The sequence below is a fragment of the Podarcis pityusensis genome (assembly GCF_964106645.2).
Source record: "Podarcis pityusensis genome assembly, chromosome: 13".
In the NCBI taxonomy this organism is placed as follows: domain Eukaryota; kingdom Metazoa; phylum Chordata; class Lepidosauria; order Squamata; family Lacertidae; genus Podarcis; species Podarcis pityusensis.
In genome coordinates this window covers 15593762-15613448 of record NC_138038.1, presented here as the reverse complement: position 1 = coordinate 15613448, position 19687 = coordinate 15593762, and the positions used below count along the sequence as shown (strand labels likewise).

The window sequence follows — 19687 nt, the reverse complement described above, 5'->3', positions numbered from 1 at the left end:
AAAATTTCTGTGTTGAAGGCAGGAGGTTTCTTTACCCTATCTCATCCTCACGGTCTTAATGTCACAATTTTCCACTCCATATCCACTGAGCTTGTTCACACGTAACGTTAGACCATAGATCATTAAACTATGGTTTAATGAGTATGAACACTTTACTCCTCTTCCATTACTGACCAATGCCACACACGGGAGGAAATAAGGTAGGAACAAGACAAGAGTCGGGTTTGTTATGTAGGAACTCACGCCCATGTTGTGTTTCTCTCCAAACAAACCATGAGCAGAAGCCAAGGTTTGTTCTTAACGTTTTTAAGAATGTAGTGTACACACTGGGCAACTATCTGCTAACATCTTTGTATCGTCTCCTTCACTGCTCCATGCCACAAAATCCTAAACGGTGCCAAGCTAACATTAAGGTTCTAAACACAGGTTTATTATCAGCAGATCGGCCTACAGGTATGTATATCAGAAACAGTTCATTTTAGCACAACATTTGGGTTTCCTTGGGGCAAAATTTAGTTTCTGTTTTTAGGGGGGGTCATCTGGGAAAGCGTGGCCTTAAAAGATAGCTCTGCAATTTTACCATCCTCAGATATCACGCATACCGGGGCAATGAGGCGGGATGCTACACCCTCAGGCTGTGTACAGATAATTATTTCTGTGCAATGAGAAAAATATCTTCCCTCCTACTGCTGCTATGGGATGAGCTCTCACCCATCATCAGTGGCTAGATAAGTGGACAAACACATTTCAGAGGGGGAAGTGAGTCTCCATGGGCTGCATGCAATCGGCTCCGAACACACATACATGTATGTGGAGGCTGGCCCGAGCTTTTTTGGGATTTAGCCAACAAAGGGCTCCTTCTTACCAGAATTGTGAGCCTCGAGCTGCGAGGCAGAGTTAACTGTCACCTTGCAAGTGGGACAGTATAGGTGCTGCTTGTTCTTCTTCCCCTCTTTCTCCGCGTCTGGCGCTGAGCTGGTGCTTCTGCCCAGTTCAGTGGCTGGAGTCTCCGCTCCAGGAGCCGCAGACGACGACGACACACTTGCAGTGTCTGGAGCTCCTTCCGACGGCTCCGAAACAGGTGGGGAGACGAGGGACAGGATTCCGCCAGCCAGCTCGGCAGGTGACTCCTCAACAGGGGACATCAGGATGAGGCTGCAGGGCTCTGCTGCTGGCTGATTCAATCCCAACAGGCCATTGGATTGTGCTAACAAAAGAGAAGGAAAAGAGAAGGTTTTTATTTTCCCTCGGAGGATGTTGCAGCTTCCTCCCTTCCTGCTTTTCTTCTCTAGACTAGACCTTGGCCACCGCAGAGACAGGAACATAGGAACTCAGAACATTGGCCTATATTGAACATTACTGTCCACAATGACTGGCAGGCACTCTCTCCAGGGGTTTCAGACCACATATTCCCAGTCCTACCTGGAGATGCTGGGGATTACAGCTGGGAAAGCAGACACTGTATTCTACTGCTGAGCTACAATCCTTCTTCAGACTAACCTCTTTTTAACTGAAGCTGCCCTCTAAAGCTGATCAGTGGTGTTCAGAGGTATCCCTAGGGCTCCTTGAGCTCTCGGTGCCCCTCCCTGCCCCCCCCAAATCTGAGCAGGTGAGGCTGCCTGGACAGGAGGAACACACTTCCTTGGGGCATCATGGGGTACCAGCATTGCTCTCTGCCTGAAAGCCACTCACTCCAAAGATCCCTTTCCATTCCCTCCGGAGGTGGCGGTGGCAGCAGGAGCAGTTTTTCCTGCTGGAGAAGCTGGCAGATTCCTTCTTCAGGCAAAGCAAGTGCTGGAGTGTTAAGTGGGGGGGGGGGCGGGGCGCTCCAGGTGTCACGGGAAGACTCCAACACCAGGCAGGTGATTTTTGTGTCCTCTACCTGGCGGAGACCGGTTTCACCAGCACCTCAGTACGCCTCTGGTGGTGAGGCAGGGGCTTTTTCAACCATATCTGACCTCTCCAAGGGAGACTCGCTTTTCCCAGAATGGGATGTAGTACTTACACTAGGGGAAGCGAGCGGCGCTGTGGTCTAAACCACCGAGCCTAGGGCTTGCCAATCAGAAGGTCAGCGGTTCGAATCCCCGCAACAGGGTGAGCTCCCGTTGCTCAGTCCCTGCTCCTGCCAACCTAGCAGTTCGAAAGCACGTCAAAGTGCAAGTAGATAAATAGGTACCGCTCCGGCGGGAAGGTAAACGGCGTTTCCGTGTGCTGCTCTGGTTTCTCCAGAAGTGGCTTAGTCATGCTGGCCACATGACCCGGAAAAACTGTCTGCGGACAAATGCCGGCTCCTTTGGCCAGTAAAGCGAGATGAGAGCTGAAACCCCAGAGTCGTTCACGACTGGCTTTAACTGTCAGGGGTCCTTTACCTTTACCTTTTTACTTACTCTAGAGGAGGTCTGGTGTCATTTTCCCTCTCCCATAACCAAAACAGCAGCTGCACAGAGGAGGGCTCACTCCACATCAGGACCGTGGGTGGATGAGAGATTCAACACCTTTGCCAATGCCATTTTCCTACCGAAAATCATCTCTCCTTCATAGCTGCTATTTGCAGCTTCCCTTCTGAAATGGCTAGCAGCGCAGGGGGAGGGATTTTCAGTGGGAAAACAACACCCTACCTCATTGTATTTATTTCTTATTATCGATGAACTTCTCTAGGTAGCTCAGTTGGTCACAGCATGGTGCTGATCATGCCAAGGTTGCAGGTTCGATCCCCGTATGGGACAGCGGATTATTCCTGCATTGCAGGGGGCTGGACCAGATGACCCTCAGTGTCCCTTCCAACGCTACAATTCTATGATTTATTGCACTTATAGTCTACCTTTTTCTCCGAAGAACTCGAGGTGGGTTCCATGGTTCTTCCCACTCCTCATTTAATCTCCACAACAACCCTGTGAGGTTGATTAGGCCAAGAGTGAGTGACTGGCCCAAGGTTGTCCAGTGAGATTCATGGCTGAGTGGGATTTGAGCCCAGATCCTAGGCCAGCACTCTAACCATGACGGCACAGTAGCTCCCATTGTGGCAGGAGGCAAAGGGATGTTGTCAGGGAACTGCCATCAGAACAGGGGCGGGAAACAGAGGGGCAGTTGTGTTACAGGGAACCTCCGAAAATCTTGCAAAGCAGTTCTTCTTCCGGTGATGAGGGAAACCCCACCTCCAGTGGGGAAGATGTGAAAGGACCAGAGGATGCTGGTAGGAGCCTCAACATCGCTCCTGGCAAAGCTGGCCAGGAGGGAAGCATGCCCCTTCCATCGCCCACCCTGCGCAGAAGTCTAAAGCGCAAAGAGGGAAGGAAAAGGCTGGGCGTAACGAGGCTTTTATGCGGGGGGAGGTCCAGGAAACAAGCACTCCCGGATTCTGCTAGCGATTGAGGCAGACATGAACTTTGGGGTTCTGCACTGTAAATAGTTTTGCACCTAAATAAAACCTGTAAAAGACAGGTCGGAATCCTGCCTGGTTAGTCGTGAGCAACCACCTTAGCCATCTGACAGATGTGTTTGACGCCAGGTCGAATTTGACCAAGATTAACTAAATAACTCCCACGTACCATCTTATATTGCCTTAAAAATGCGTCCAGGTTATCACCCCACCCAGTTTCCAAGAAGTGGAGAGCACATCTCCACAAACTCGGAACGTCACGCAGGACAGAGGGCAGGGCTTTGTGGGCCACCACTGGTACCTGCATTGCTGTGGCCGGTGTCACTGCTGAGGTCCAGCGCGGTGTCAAAGTCAGCAGCTGTTTTTTCTTGGCTGCCGCTACCATCCACAGTCTTCTGCTTGTTTTTCACTGCTTCAATGGCTTTGAGTCTCCGGGCATGCTTGTGGCCTCTGTAATGCGCCTCAGCTTGATTCTGTGAGATGGCAAATATGGAGCGATGAGAGAGGGAAAGGTGGTTTCAAAGGCCATTCTGCAGTACAGTGGTACCTCAGGTTAAGTACTTAATTCGTTCTGGAGGTCCGTTCTTAACCTGAAACTGTTCTTAACCTGAAGCACCACTTTAGCTAATGGGGCCTCCTGCTGCCACTGCGCCGCCAGAGCACGATTTCTGTTCTCATCCTGAAGCAAAGTACTTAACCCAAGGTAATATTTCTGGGTTAGCGGAGTCTGTAACCTGAAGCGTATGTAACCCAGGGTACCACTGTATGTAAATTCAAAGAAAGTCTATGGCGCGAATTACCACCTTTTTAAAGGGCTCATCCACATTTCTGTTTGTCCTGGGCCTAAAAAGCATCCGAGAGGTTTCATGCTTGTCCTGTGCTTTCTAGGCAAAGGCCCAAGTGGTTTGCCATGCTGCTTTCTCCAGGAAAACCCTCTCTTTACTGCTGAATTGGAGCAAAAGTCAATCTGCAGAAAACCCAATTGACATTTGCTCCGATTTAGTGATACACAGAGGGTTTTTTCTGGGGGAAAGCAGTGGGACAACTGAAAGTTTGGACAAGCCCTTACCTGGTGGAGCTACACTTAGAAGGAGGATTTATTTATCTTGCACCTGCCACCCATTCCTTCTGGGGTGCTGGAGAGCACCACAGGCAGCAAAAACAAAACGTGAGTATTTAATCCCTACATACAATTCTGTGTACATCCCCTCCCCATCCCTAGAGGGAAATGTCTTTGGGGGGAAAGCAGGAAAGGTCCAGAAGAGGGAGACAAAACTGACAGGGTGTCACGGCTTGGAAACATGGGCCCAAGAGCTTTTCCGTTTGCCCAGCGGCTTTCCCAGGAAAAGCATACTCTTTATCGCTGAATCATAGCAAATGCCAATTGGCAGAAAACCTGAAGAGGTGTGGATGAGCCCTTACTCTCCAAAAGTGAAATTGACCCAAACTTGCTTTTTTTAAAAAAGAGCACAGCATAACACGTGACCTTAGGGATGCTTCCCACAACTTTTACAGTGGGGGGTGGGGAGTGGTAGGAGACTCTGGCACTCGGAAGAGTTCCCCATTGCCTGCCTCCTCATTCTGTGTGCAAGGGGGTCTGCAACAGCCCCTCCTACCTCAAACATTATGCAAACGAGGACGAACCGCCAAGCAGCACCCTCATTTTAATTCAGATTGGATTTTAAGTTTCCATGAATTTGCCGCAGAGCTATTCATTCTGGCGACAATGGGGAGAATTGTCTCCGACTGCTAAACACACAAGCATTTTTTTGGGGGGGAGCAGGGGAGGGTGGTCACTCAATATCCTTTTGTAGTCTTTTTTTAAAAAAAAATATTATCAGCATCGCACAGGCAGGGGGACATGAAGTGTGTGCTAATTGATTCAACCTTCCCACAGAAAGGTGGGGAAGGATAAAGGAAATATACCCTATTACACACACACACACATATTCTGGCCTGCCCGCCTGTGAACATACACTGCATGTTAGACATGCACCCCGGGAAGTGACAATAGCTGACAGTCACGTCCTCCTCCTCCTCCTCCTAAAGGATATAGATTTAGCTATGTTACTTTATTTTGCATGTTGAAGCTGTTCGCTGTATGCGTTCTTTTATGACACCTCCCATTTTTATTTCCTTTTGCCCAAAAGCTCCTTTTGAAACAAGCAATGGGTTGCATTTAATCAGGGGCAATGTGCCTTATCTCCACTTTGCCAGGCAGTGAACAATGCCAGGAATTGAATTATATGGGTGCGCAGCGTGAGGGAGGGAGGGAGGGGTGAAAACTGTCACGGTATAAAATGGGAGGCTTATAGCAAAAAGCAAGGGGTGGAGGGTGTGTGTGAGAGTGGCGGGGCAGGGTGACGCAAGAAGGACACACTGCTTTTGCTGGATGACCAGCAATCACCACAGAGCCAAAAGTGACACAGCCAAATTGTGAGGCCCCCCGGGCCTGAGCAGTCTAGGGTAAGGAAAAGCAAAAGGGAGAGGAAAAGATACACAAAGGCTGTTCTGTAGCTTATTAGAAGACCAGGGAGAAACCCTGAACCAGGAGCTTTTACAGGGGCAAAGGAGCACTGGCAGGTCGACTGTGGCCTACTGGCAGTACGAATATTCCTTGGCTCCTCTCCCTGCTGCAGTTCCTTTCTTTCGCCAGAGCCAAATAACAGCGCATGGCCTGAAGAACGTAAGATGATGCAGGAGTGTTTTGACTCTGCAAGCGCCCTTGAATTCTTGGGAGTGAAACAGAGGAGGGCAAAGAACATCGCCTTGATTCCCCACTCTGCCATCTCCTCCGCTGCCCTCTCCTTCAAAGGCCAGAAGCTTGCATCATGTTAAGGTGGCAGCAGAGGCAGTCACTCTCAAAAACGCATGGAGTATATCTATTTCCTTCTGGGGATCTGGGCCTGGGACTACAAGTCCCAGGACGCGTGGTGAAAAGAGAGATGAGTCAGGAGGACAACCCCAGTTCAAATCTTGCCATTGACAAAAGGCAACAAATGCCCTAAAGCAAGCTATTATCTAAGGGGTTGTCCACAATTCTGTTTGCCCTGTGTCTGGAAAGCATGAGTCCGAGCAGTTTTGCCTTTGCCCCAGCACCTTCCCCCAGAAAAACCCGCTCTTTAGTGCTAAATTAGAACAAAGGGCAGTCCACAGAAAACCTGATTACTGCTGTTCTGATTCAGCGCTAAACCATGCATTTTTCCAGGGAGAAGCTGCGGGGCAACAGAAGTGTGGATGACCCTTTAGTGCAGGGATCAGCAAACTTTTTCAGCAGGGGGCCGGTCCACTGTCCCTCACACCTTGGGGGGGGGGGTCGGACTATATTGGGTTGGGGGGGAATGAACGAATTCCTATGCCCCACAAATAACCCAGAGATGCATTTTAAATAAAAGGACACATTCTACTCACGTAAAAACACACTGATTCCCAGACCGTCCGCAGGCCAGATTTAGAAGACGATTGGGCCGGATCTGGCCCCTGGGCCTTAGTTTGCCTACCCATGCCTTAGTGTCAGCCTCCCATATGCAATAAGGGTATAATAATATTACTGACCTACCTTACAGAGTTGCTGGGAAGACTGACTGACGAGGGCTACTTTTAGTGCTCTAAAGCTAGCCTACAAATGTAAGTTAGAATGTTGATGATTTATAAGGAAGTCTGACTCCGACTAGGGTATTTTCAAGTTGTGGCTCCTACCCAACTGAACCAGTTAGCATCTGACTGAGGCTTGTCAGAAGCTGAACTTTGTCAGTGTTTTGCAAATGAAGTAAAGCCTTTTGTCTTGCATGTGCTTTTGTTTACAAGATGCTGCTGTTGGCAAACTGTTGTTTTCCAAGCCAACACAAATGGAGCATCCATATGAAATGGTCTCCAAAAGCCACCCCAGCATCCTTTTCAAGGCTCTCTTTTCTTACTCACTCCAAGGAACTGAAGAATTTGGGGTGTGGAGTGGGTCTCCTTCCCACCAGACACATCTGGCTTGCCCGCCCCCATTCCCCGCCTGTCCCAGCTCCCGTAGAGACATGCCTTACCGCAGAGTTGAATCTGAGGTGGCAAATATTACAAGAGATGAACTGCTTTTTCTTGAGTAGGTTGGGGACACCAAAAGTGTGGTTGATCACTGCTTTCTGTACTGGATCCATCTAGAAGGGAGGGTGTGGAGAAAAGCAGTCACGAGTCAGTCGATGCTTCAGAGAGACAGAAGACTAGAGCAACACATCTCAAAAAATGTTCTGCCACGAGGGAACCCATTCCACATTTAACTTTTTGCCAAAAATCACACACTCACCTGCCACAGAACCCCTGTATATTGGAAGAGGATTCTCATGGTGGGGAAAATGTTCTGCAGTTCTTGCAAGGTGCTTGCCCGACTTATTGGACCTCACTGTTGCCCCCTATGAGCTGAGAACGTACCCTAGAATACCACAAACACTCCCCCAGCTGTGTGTTGCTGATGGAACAGATGCAAATAAACTCCTTATACACTGCAATAGCCACTCAGTGAAGAGAAAAGACAGATCAACACAGTCTGCCTCTATTCCAGGACAGACGTAGAAGAGAAAGTGACACAACACCACTTGTGACCCATAGCTCCTAGCTAACAGCACTCCAACACATCAGGGATCTGCAGCCCATTCTGGCCAATGATCACAGGTCTTGCTCCCCGTCAGCCCGCTAACCTAAAACAGCTGCTCATCGGAAATAATAGGCCACACAAATACAGAGATCAGGCCCTGTAGCAGACCCAGATGCCAATGGCTTCTGTAGGCCACACTCATTACTGCATCACGGTTTCATCCACCTACTCATCTTCCAATGAGACATAGTGTATCTCAGAGGTCAGCAAACTTTTCCAGCAGGGGGCTGGTCCACTGTCCCTGAGACCTTGTGGGGGACTGGACTATATTTTGAGGGGGAAATGAACAAATTCCTATGCCCCACAAATAACCCAGAGATGCATTTTAAATAAAAGCACACATTCTACTCATGTAAAAACACCAGGCAGGCCCCACAAATAACCCAGAGATGCATCTTAAATAAAAGGACATATTCTACTCATGTAAAAACACGCCGATTCCCGGACCGTCCATGGGCTGGATTTAGAAGGTGATTGGGCCGGATCCAGCCCCCGGGCCTTACTTTGCCTACCCATGGTGTATCTGTTGGCAATGTCCTTCTGCATAAGACAAGCAGCCCAGTTTCTATGCACAAGAACAAATGGACAGGACACAAATATGATGTCAGAAATGGCAGAATTCAAGAACTACCAAGGGAAGCATTTCAGTCTCCCCAGAACACCACATCTGTGACCTTAATGTGGGTATTCTTGAACAAAAATACAAAAAAAGGAGACCCACTATTTGTCTTGCCTGCTCAATCTGCCAGAGCCTGTCATCACATGCAGAGGAAGTCCCTAACTCACCAACGGTTTGAGACCCATCAGCTGCCCTCACCTGGTTAAGCCGTTTCCCAAAGTATGGTCCCATAATGAATTTGTTAGGTCTTTAAGGTGACACAAGCAGGAACGAGAGAGAAATTCAGTTCAGCTTTGAATTTTAATACAAACCTATTTAAATCATGCTTCCTGACACAAAATGCAAACCAAAAAGCGTCCATCTTTTGAAATTTGCACTTCTACAAATTTTGCAACGCGGTTGTCCAACACCCCCCAAATGTACAGAAATGCACATTTTAGGGTACATGTGCATAAAAATGCATATACTGGTGAAAAGATACAATGCATTATATCAGGGGAAACTGCTTGCAATATTGTGCACATTAGGCAAAATTGCATGCAAAGATTTATATATTAAGAGAAATGCACACTAAATGCTGATGACTTTTTTTAAAAAAGCTAATCAAATGGCAAAGCAATGCAGAAATATGGTGAACTAAACTCAAGACTGGAAAAATTAGAAACTTGTGAGAGACCAAAATTTCCTCATCCCTAGTCTTTTGGCTTTTTTATTTTTGTTTTTTCTGGAATTTATTTATGCAATACCAGGAAACTGGAGCCTGGCCATGTAGTCTTTCATGGTTTTCTGACACCTTAAAAGTAAGGGGCAGGGCTTTAAAAACCTAGGTTAAATAGTCAACTGGATTCAGGAACTTCCGCAGCAACCTAGGGTGGAATCTACATCCACTACTGCATTTTACTGCAATTCTTGCTTTCATTTGTTTCCATAGTGTTCGAAAATCTACTTTAAGTTCAAACAAAATGATTGCACTAAGTAACGTAGAAACGGATTAGAGCAGAGAACAGGGAGGTAGAAAGGGGGGAAGGGAAGGGGTGGGGGGAACTAATATAAAAATAATGTGTGTGTTTGAGCACAACCATAATCTATAATGCACGTATTGTTCTCTTAGCCCTGTGGCTCTGGAAGATTATCTTATCCGAGGCTGGCTGTCAGGAAGAGGGGAGAGAGATTGAGGTTTGAAGGTGATCGTATTTCTCAACAAAGCTATTTAGTTGTCCAGACAGGTGCATCAGTCTAGCAGGCAAAGTGTGCAGACAAGGGAATAATTATTTGGACCCCTAAATTCCATCCCCAAAGGGAGCAGAACTGGCAACAGAAAGTGATTAATGAAGTGGTGCCTTCCCATGCTCATGATGAAATTTTTACTCACTCATCTGGAATAAAAATGAAGAGGCACATGCAAGTTCAGAGGCAGGAAGGACAGTGTTGGTGTTGGATCAGAGAATTTTGAGTGATCAAAGGAACCTTCTGTCCCAATCTTGAAGGTGGCGTGCTCAAAGCAGTAACCACCTGGTGCAGGGATGCCGCGCAAGATGGAGGCAGGTCCATCACCTGATCACAGGAGGAAGAGGTGAGGAGGAAGAGAGATCTCTCTTCATTTACTCCATTTCACCCTGAATGGTTAGTGAAATATACTAGGTGTCCGGCAGTGATTTCATGCTCTTTTTTGCAGCTTGGAAACAGTGATTGGATTGCCCCCCAAACCTTAGGCTTTTATATACATTATTTACACAATGCGTTCCATCTGATTGGCTGATTCTGCTTCCCTCCTGGAGCCTGATTGGTCTTTTCCTGCCAATCAGTTGTTGCATTCTACGATCCTACCAGCCTAATAGGCTGATTAACTTCCTCCCGGAGCCTGATTGGTTTTCTCCTGCAAGCCAATCAGTTGTTGCATTCTAGGATCCTACCTGCCTATTGTTCTAGGATCCAAGCTTAGTACATAACAGTTAACAATTCTTTTCTCCAGTTAAAAAAGCATCCATGGCAGCACACAATTGGAAAACAAGAGGTGACTTGCGGGACAGAACCGAAGATCCACAACCCAGCGTTTTTTTCCTAAAAGGTGGCCTCTGACCCATTAATAAGCATGGGCTTACCGTTCCACCACCACGACTCATACTCTTTTCTTTTTTAAAAAAGATTTTATTAAGGCTTTCCATATTAAAATACAATAAAAAAACTAAATTGATCTAAACAAAAACAGAAAAAAGAGGAAGAAGAATGCAAAATATTCTCTCACAGGTAGATCTTCCACCTCTTTCTGTGTTAAGACAAGGGTTAAGATTTCACCTGGGAGCTTCTTGTCCCAGCTTCCCACTCTGGGAGATCTTCCCTTCCCTGCCTCTTACATAGGACCTTTCAACAGCCAGCCATCACCTTCATCTGAGTACATTCCCTTCATTGACCCAGAACAGAGGACATGAACAAACAAAACACAAGCAAGAGCAAAGCAAAGAAGGGAAAGAAAAAGTAAAAACTCAAATTCTGAGGTATGCCCCCTCTGCACATGGATGCTTCACTTGTAGCATAGCTAATCGTCTGCATGAATTTGTCTCATCCTTTTCAAAAGCCATCTTTAGAATTAAGTAGCCAGGGGGCTCTTCCTATATGCTGAGGCCAAAATCCTACGCATGATACTTCTGGATAAGTGTGCACAACACTGCTGTCTAATTTCTACACAGTGCCTTGTTTGTTGTGGTGCTGATGATAATAATTCCCGTTATTATCACAGCAAGTGGCTATCACCGCATCTTGGGGTCGCGACTGCCATAATTTATTTATATTTAATTTATTTACAAAACTGTAACAATCGACTTTCCGCAAAATTAGATGTACAGCTTCCCCATTCTAAAAGTCAATCATTTATGACAGGGGTAAAGCAATAAAACAAATGAGTAACAAATTGGCAGACAAAGGCAATCATCAACAATCAGTCCAGCAATTCAGCATAAAAGCCGCAGGGTGAATGAGGAGGCTTTTACAACATGGGATCTAGAATTGAGGTGGCCTGACTGATTTTTCTGGGTGGCTGGGTCCAAAGCAGTTGTACAACGCATAAAAGGGCCCCTTCCACATGCGCGCGTGCACACACACACACACACACACACACACACTATTATAGAACATGCAGCAAAGAGATCTAGAGCAAGGTTTCACCAACAATCACAAATATGCTCTTTGCAAAGCTGCATCATTTCTGGTCACTGTTGCCAATTTGAGGCAATACTGAGTTCTAGCATCAGAGATCAAGACAGCTACTAGGATCGGTTGGTCCAATTCAGAGCGGCATCGGGATATGGGATCAACAGGGATGCCCACAGCCTTTCCTAAAGGTGCCCAAATTATTCACCCAAATGAAGTATCAACAGCCTATCCATGGGACCATGCAAGCTGCTGAGATTTCCCAGCTTAGTTCCTTGACCCGAACAGCAAACGCAATCGTGAATGACATACTGCCCCGTTCCCCCTTGGAGAACAAACCGTTCAGCCAATGAATCCCAAGCACTGCTGATGCTTCACGGTTGCTTGAGAATCCAAACACTTCCATTTTTAAAACCATCAGGCAGGTAGCTACATTCTCCCTACCTACATATGCAAAATCCCGATTCAAGAAAGCAAAGCACAGGCAATGGCTCTCCTAATTTACCTTGAAGGGAAAAACTTAAAACGTCAGTTGCGTTCCAACAGGCTGCAGTTGTGTCTCCGGTACCAAAAATGATACCTACCTACCAATTTCTCCTGCTTGTGATGTGCTTATTCCAGGAGGTTTGCTGGAAAGATCTTTCTGCACCTCCCAGCTAAGGGAGTGAACTGTCAGAAAACCGAAGAGCGTATTTTGAGGGCAGTGTATTCCGAGTTGTTTTTTTAAAAAAATCCTATATCTCTGCTTTATAACCAATTTGCATTGACTCGAATTACTTCTGTTTTATCCCTGGGATGTTCCCGCCGATATATAAATAGAGACTGTGGCGCTGAACTTCCTGTCAAGTCTCTGGAGGTCAGAGATGGGTAAGCAAAGAGAGAGAGACAGGAGGGGTTCAAACTGTGCCTTTTTGCAAGTGGCTGTTAAATCTTCAAGAGCTTTGCACATCTGAGAGGACTTCAGGACACCTTCCTAGCATGGAATTGTTTGTTTGGAAATGAATAGTTTCTATAGAACCACTGGAGCTTGGAAGGTTTATGTATGCTAGTAGTTTGCAGCTTGTGGGTCAGGATCAAGAGATGGGTTTGCATATCAGTTAACGATAGATCAGATAAGCACCACACCATTTTATTTTTTAGTGCTGGGTGGGTGGGTTAAATAAAGGGGAAATCTGAAAGAAAAAGAAAAGCAAAAGTGATGCCAATGAAGTTTGGAATATGAACTTCCCAGTTCAGAACTTCTGGGCTACTTAGGAGTCAAGGCCAATCCCTCCAAAATTGAGGCTCAAAATTAGCCAGAGTCGTTGCTCCCATCCGTTCCCCACTTTTCATGGCGACAGCGGTGGGGAGAGAAGTGGCCTTCACTGGGTTCTTCACTGTCAGTATCAAGAAGAATTTGGAAGCAATTATCATGAGGTCCTGGCACTCAGCATGCTGTTCAAATTTTTTCACAGTTGCTTAACGCAGGTCAATATTTTCCTTGAACTACCCACCACCACCCCAATCTCTCTTTCCTGGTCACACACCTTCAGCTTGGATAGCATCAGCGCCTATGAAATATGAGGATGTTTTGCCCCCACTGTGCATCATTTCACACTTACTGGCACTGAATCACATTTGCCATAATGTTGCCCATTTACCCAGTTTTAGCAGATTCTTTGGGGGCACGGCATGAACGATTTTTGTTTTTAGCACCCTGAATAATTTGATGTCATCAAGAAATTAGGCCACCTCATGTCACTGCTCACCCTAACTCCAGATCAAGTTAAAAAACACAGGTCAGAATACAGATCTTTGGGGGACCCCACCTCTTACCACTGAGATAAAGGTAAAGGTAAAGGTAAAGGGACCCCGACCATTAGGTCCAGTTATGACCGACTCTGGGGTTGCGGCGCTAATCTCGCTTTATTGGCCGAGGGAGCCGGCGTACAGCTTCCAGGTCATGTGGCCAACATGCCTAAGCTGCTTCTGGCAAACCAGAGCAGCGCACGGAAACGCCGTTTACCTTCCCGCCAGAGTGGTACCTATTTATCTACTACCTTCCTGCCGGAGAGGTACCTATTTATCTACTTGCACTTTTGACGTGCTTTTGAACTGCCAGGTTGGCAGGAGCAGGGACCGAGCAACGGGAGCTCACCGTCGCGGGGATTCGAACCCCACACCTTCTGATCGGCAAGTCCTAGGCTCTGTGGTTTAACCCACAGCGCCATCCGCGTCCCGACCACTGAGATAGCTTTCCATATATTCCTACTCTCTGCTTCCTATTCCTTAACCAATTACTGATCCATAAAAGAACCTGCCTTCTTATTGCGTGGCTGCTAATTGATATTGTTTTTGTTAGGAGACAAGCAATTTCACATTTGATTTCCTTTAAGAAATCTTGGGTGAGTTCCTTAGATTCCCTTCCGTCATGGACTGGCTGGATGCAGAGGAGTGCTGGGAGGCACCAGCTAGGGAACTCCCAAGGGAAGAAGGCTCAGAGCCAGGGGGCTGGTGATGGGACGCCAATGAGTGGTCAGAGGGAGAAAAGGGAGAAGGCTGCAAGGGGGAGGTACCATACCACGATCACAAAATCTGGGGAGGAGGCCCTGGGAAACCTTAAAACACAAATTATTTTTGATTAGCTTGGAATGTTTTTGCAAAGCAAAGCAATCAGAACGATCAGGGGCTCTGTTTATTCAGCTTTGCTTGGAACAGGTATTCTGCCTTGAGGCACAGGAGGTTGAGGAGATGATCCTGCAGGAGCCTCCTTCCAATTCAGTATGCAGCAGCAGTAGGGCACCGCTTAAGGACATTATATTGTTACCTTAACATCTAGATAGGAGTCCCAGCTGCCAGAAAGAATCTTCAGTATGTCCTTGCAGCAGATTAGGCAGAGGAAGAAGACAGAATGAATGCAGTTCAGATTTCCAGAAGCAGAGCAAGCAAGGAACACAAATGTTGTGGTCCTCGGTGTTCCATTAAGCAACATTTCCATCCTTCCTTCCTTCTTTCTCTTTCAACTTATATCTCACATTCTAATTCAGGGCCCCTCCAGACCGGTGTTTTATTGTGGGTGTCCTCTGCAACGTGTTCAGGACACAACGACAGTACATCGTAGTGGGGGATTTATTCTGCTTTCGTTTGTTCTGCAATGCTTCCCTGATGCTACCACATTGTTGCTGTGTGGAGGCGCTATGACGCAACAAAAGGAGAACCAAAATAAGCCAGAACATTTGTGGCATAAGAAGCTACAGGATTTCAGCAGGAAATCTACAGGATAGGCACTGATTGGAAATGAAGCAGCATGACCGTCATAAAACCTCTGCAGGCGCCGACAGTATTGAAAGCAGGATTGTGTGTGACCTCCTTGATAGCATCATGAGCACAAATCATTATGAATGCACAATAAAAAGGATGTTTGGAGGGGCCCTCAGAAGAAACAGAAGTGGCTAAGGGCTCCTTCAGATAACCTGTTTATTTGGCATTCATCCTGATAGCTTTTGTTAAGCTTATGCAGAGGGGCTAGATCAAGGGCCAGCAAACTTTTTCAGCAGGGGGCCAGTCTACTGGCCCTCAGACCTTGTCAGGGGTCGGACTATATTATGAAGAAAAAAAAGAACAAATTCCTATGCCCCACAAATGACCCAGAGATGCATTTTAAATCAAAGCACACATTCTACTCATGTAAAAACACCAGGCAGGCCCCACAAATAACCCAGAGATGCATCTTAAATAAAAGGACACATTCTACTCATGTAAAAACACGCTGATTCCTGGACCATCCATGGGCCAGATTTAGAAGGCGATTGGGCTGGATCCGGCCCCGGGCCTTAGTTGTTCTACCCATGGGCTAGATTATGTTTGGCCTCTGTTCAGCATATGTTCTGATTTGTTTGCAGGTCAGGTATATGACAGTAAATATTTGTCCTGCATCCCTCCTGGTTTACTTGCAGGTGTTCATATGTCACCCCACATTTTTCAATGCTTTTCCCTGTCATTTCCAAACTGCATAAAGTCCGTTTCTTTTAAAAAGTGGATTCGTTGTGCTGGGTAACAGAGCGCTTTGATCCACTTTAACTGTGCAAATCTAAATTTGCAGTAGGTGCTTGAATCCCTCTTGCAAAAATAGTGACAGTAAAACAATAACCAATTTTCAAGAACACAAAACAGAAAAACAAAACAATAACCGATTTTCAAGAACACAAAACAGAAAAACAAATAGTAACAAAAGTCACTGACAACAGCAGTTCCAACAAAGGAACCACATCAACAGGTAGATCAATAAAAGGTGGACATAGAATCCACTGCAACAGAGAGAAAGGAAACTGAACCAGCAGTTAGATGACACCCAAGTCCTTTAGAAAAAAAGACGGCTCCAGCCAGGCACCTAAAGTTTCAGCATGGGGTCAGGTGGACCTCGGTGGAAAGGACATTCCTTAGTTGCTCACCACCACAACCCAAGAGACCGTGCTCCTCATGAATGGCTGGTGAACTAAATTTAGTGGGGGGAAACAGAGCAGGACCTCAGATATTACACTGGGTGCATGGGAGAAGGAGGAACAGAAGACTACGGTATATGGTCCAAAAGGTATCCATGTATCAAGTCATGTAGGCTTTAAAGGTAAGAACTAGCACCTCAAATTGAACCTGGAAACCAATAAGTAATCAGGGAGAAGAAACATCAACAGACTGCGTCAACTGTCTGGCCCCAGACAACTTGCACCAGTTTTAAGTTTCCAGATGTGTTAAGGGCAACCCCGCACAGAGCGCTTGACAGTAGTTCAATCTGGAGAGTGCTACAATATGAATGACTATGGCCAGCTCTAACTTTTACAGGAAATCACATCAGCCAAAGCTGGTAAAAATGTACTGCTACTCACTGCCCCAACAGATCATCCAATTCAAGTAGCACCTCAGGCTGTGAACTTTTGCAACATCATTCAAAATGAACTGAACACCTATACCTGGATTATCAAATTCTCCACCCCCAGCCAACAATTGTTTTATCTAATCTGGATTAAGTTTCATCTTGTTTTGCTGCGTGGTCCAGTATCTCATAGCTGACAATGTTAAAGGTTTCCACTGCCTCACTAGAGTGTAATCAAAAAAGGCATGTAAAATAAAGCTAGATGTCATCACTTCATCTAGTGTCTGTGGCCAGTTTCACCCAGTGGTTTCAAATAGATGTTAGAGAGCAAGGGGTGAGGGGGTTAAGAAAAAGATGAAATTCTGGGACCTGTCATGATTCAGAAACCAAGGGGATGTCGGCTGTTTGGCGTATCTGGCATGCAAGTCTCCCACCAACTACTGTGGATGTGCTCTGCTTTGTATGGGAATTGACAAAAAATCAGCATTGTTTGTGTTTGGGATGGATGAAATTAGGGTCACTCAATTAAACCGATTGGCGGAATACTTCTTCACACAACACTTACAGATTTTTCTATCAAAATACGTGGTGATTTAAAACTGGAGCAGATAAATTAATGGAGGGCACGTCTACCAATGGCCATTAGCCATGACTGCTGAATAGAACCTCCATTTTCAGAGTATCTCTGAATATCAAGTGCTAGGGACAAAAACAGGAGAGAGCTGTTAAGTTCATGCATTGCTCACAGGCTTCTTGGAAACATTTGTCCACTGGGAAACAGGATGGGCCATTGGTATGGTCAAGAACAGCAGCTACTCCTATCCTTATGAAAGACACTCAAGAAAATGGCAGCATGACTCTCCTTGGAGAGCACCTTCTCCATATTTTTAGACTTTCTGGGGGTTGATAATCCAGCTATTATTTCCACCTTCCATATAACACAAGGAAAATTAAATTTGCAGAGGAAACACAGCACAAAAATTTCCAGGAAATCAATGGAAGAGAAAAGTGAGTTGAACACACCTTTCTGGGAATCCCCAGCTATCTCCTGACCACCAAAAGACCACCCAACAGTGGCAACCTTATCAAATGACCATTCCCATGGCATCATAACAATCCTCAGTGACCTTCACGTCCCTTGTTAAGTGTAGTCGGACAGCTTCAGCTTCCCAACTGTAACGAAAGAAGGCTGGCATAACTTGATGGGCGTGAGCGGGTGTGTGGAGGCATCCTGCACTTGCAGTATTTCTATAGATACCGCACATAACTCCAGCCCTGAGCATGTGTGTTCTGGGTGACCTTGAAGTCAGCAGATCAGCAGGAGAAATTACGAAATTGAACCAGCAAAGGAGGCCGGAAGAAAGCAGTGACACATCAGCAATCACACGGTGGGGCAAGCGGTGATTCCGTTGCACGTTTTGACCCGGGAGATGTAGGACAGTTTTGCAGTTACAGATGGGTAGCCGTGTTGGTCTGCCATAGTCGAAATAAAAAAATTCCTTCCTGTAGCACCTTAAAGAACTAACTTAGTTGGTCTTTAAGGTGCTACAGACAGTTTTGCAGTTAGCCCTCTGCAGATGGGGAAAGCTCTCTGGTTGAGCAGGATGCCTCCTCCTCAGTAACATTTAGACCAGGTCAAGTAATAAACTCACCGTGTTGAAGTTGGGGAAGAGGTTGAGCTGGGGGGCCCCATTGAAGCGGAAGGTCAGGAAATGCTTGATGTCCAGCGGCGAATGTAGGGACCGTCCTGGGATGGGGAGCGATGTCAAGAGGGAGCTATTGTGGCTGGCTGGACCTAAGGGACAAGAAGAGAAGGGAGATAAGAAATACCGCGAGTTTAAGAGGAAACGGAGTAGAATGAGAAAGAGATCTGCATATGTTGCATCATTCACAAATGGGGTGGTGCGAAAGAAGCGCTAGTTTGCCATACAGTTTGCCATATATAGGGATAGTGGGTGGTGCTGTGGTCTAAACCACTAAGCCTCTTGGGCTTGCCGATCGGAAGATTGGCGGTTCAGGTCCCCGCGACGGGGTGAGCTCCCGTTGCTCTGTCCCAGCTCCTGCCAACCTAGCAGTTCAAAAGCACACCAGTGCAAGTAGATAAATAGGTACCACCGCGGCGGGAAGGTAAACGGTGTTTCCGTGCGCTCTAGTTTCCGTCATGGTGTCCCGTTGCAACAGAAACGGTTTAGTCATGCTGGCCACATGACCTGGAAAGCTGTCTGTGGACGAACGCCGGCTCCATCGGCTTGAAAATGAGATGAATGCCACAACCCCATAGTCGTTCTTTACCTTTAGTTTGCCATATGAAATAAGTAAGCCCAATAAACGTATAAGCACAGGAGAATAAGCTGCTCACTGTGTGTGATTTTTCTGTCATGCCATTTGTAATTGCTTTCTGCTGTTGGCTACCTTGCAGATGGCAAAAAGATCCCAGGTTCAACTCCTGGCATCTGATCTCTAGGAAAGGCTCTTGCCTGAAATCCTAAATAGCTGCTACCAGTCTCTGTGCGCAATACTGAGCTAGGAGGACTGAGGGTCTGACTCAATGTAATTGATGCTGTGAGCCACCATGAGATCTAAGGATGAAGGGGGTTGCCAATTTAATAAATGAAATGAAAATAATTAAATAATAAATAAATAACTTAAGACAGCATCTTTTGTCCTGTGTTCACCTGGAATCACAGAACTGTAGAGATGGAAAGGACCCTGAGGGTCATCTAGTCCGAACCCCTGCAATGCAGGAATCTCAACCAAAGCATCCATGACTGTCAGAAAGTTCTTCCATATGTTAGATGGACTCTCCTTTCTTGTCACTCGAAGTCATTGGTCCTGGTCCTAGCTTCCGGAGCAGGAAAAACAAGCTTGCTCCATCTTCCATGTGACAGGCCTTTAGATACTTGGCTAAATGTTGGAGGGTATGGAATAGAACATTCCCAGGGCTGTTTTTCAGCTGAAACTCACCAGAACTTAGTTATGACACCTTTGCCATTCTAAGAGAACGAGGGAGGTGTTAATGGACGTCCCTATTTTCATCAGAGAAATGTTGGAGGG

General features: G+C 46.4%; 1 protein-coding gene across 9 annotated transcripts in view; it reads right to left on the bottom strand.

Annotated features, from left to right (window-relative positions):
- ZNF385C (zinc finger protein 385C) overlaps positions 1-19687 on the bottom strand; it is a 159780-nt gene that overhangs the window by 14196 nt on the left and 125897 nt on the right. For all 9 annotated transcript variants that reach the window (XM_080976819.1, XM_080976821.1, XM_080976823.1 and 6 more), the window contains 4 exons: positions 18286-18428; positions 7414-7524; positions 3681-3852; positions 866-1207 (listed from right to left, as the gene is read on the bottom strand). In XM_080976819.1, the coding sequence (XP_080832945.1) occupies positions 866-1207; positions 3681-3852; positions 7414-7524; positions 18286-18428 (768 nt within the window). The remainder of the gene's footprint in view (positions 1-865; positions 1208-3680; positions 3853-7413; positions 7525-18285; positions 18429-19687) is intronic.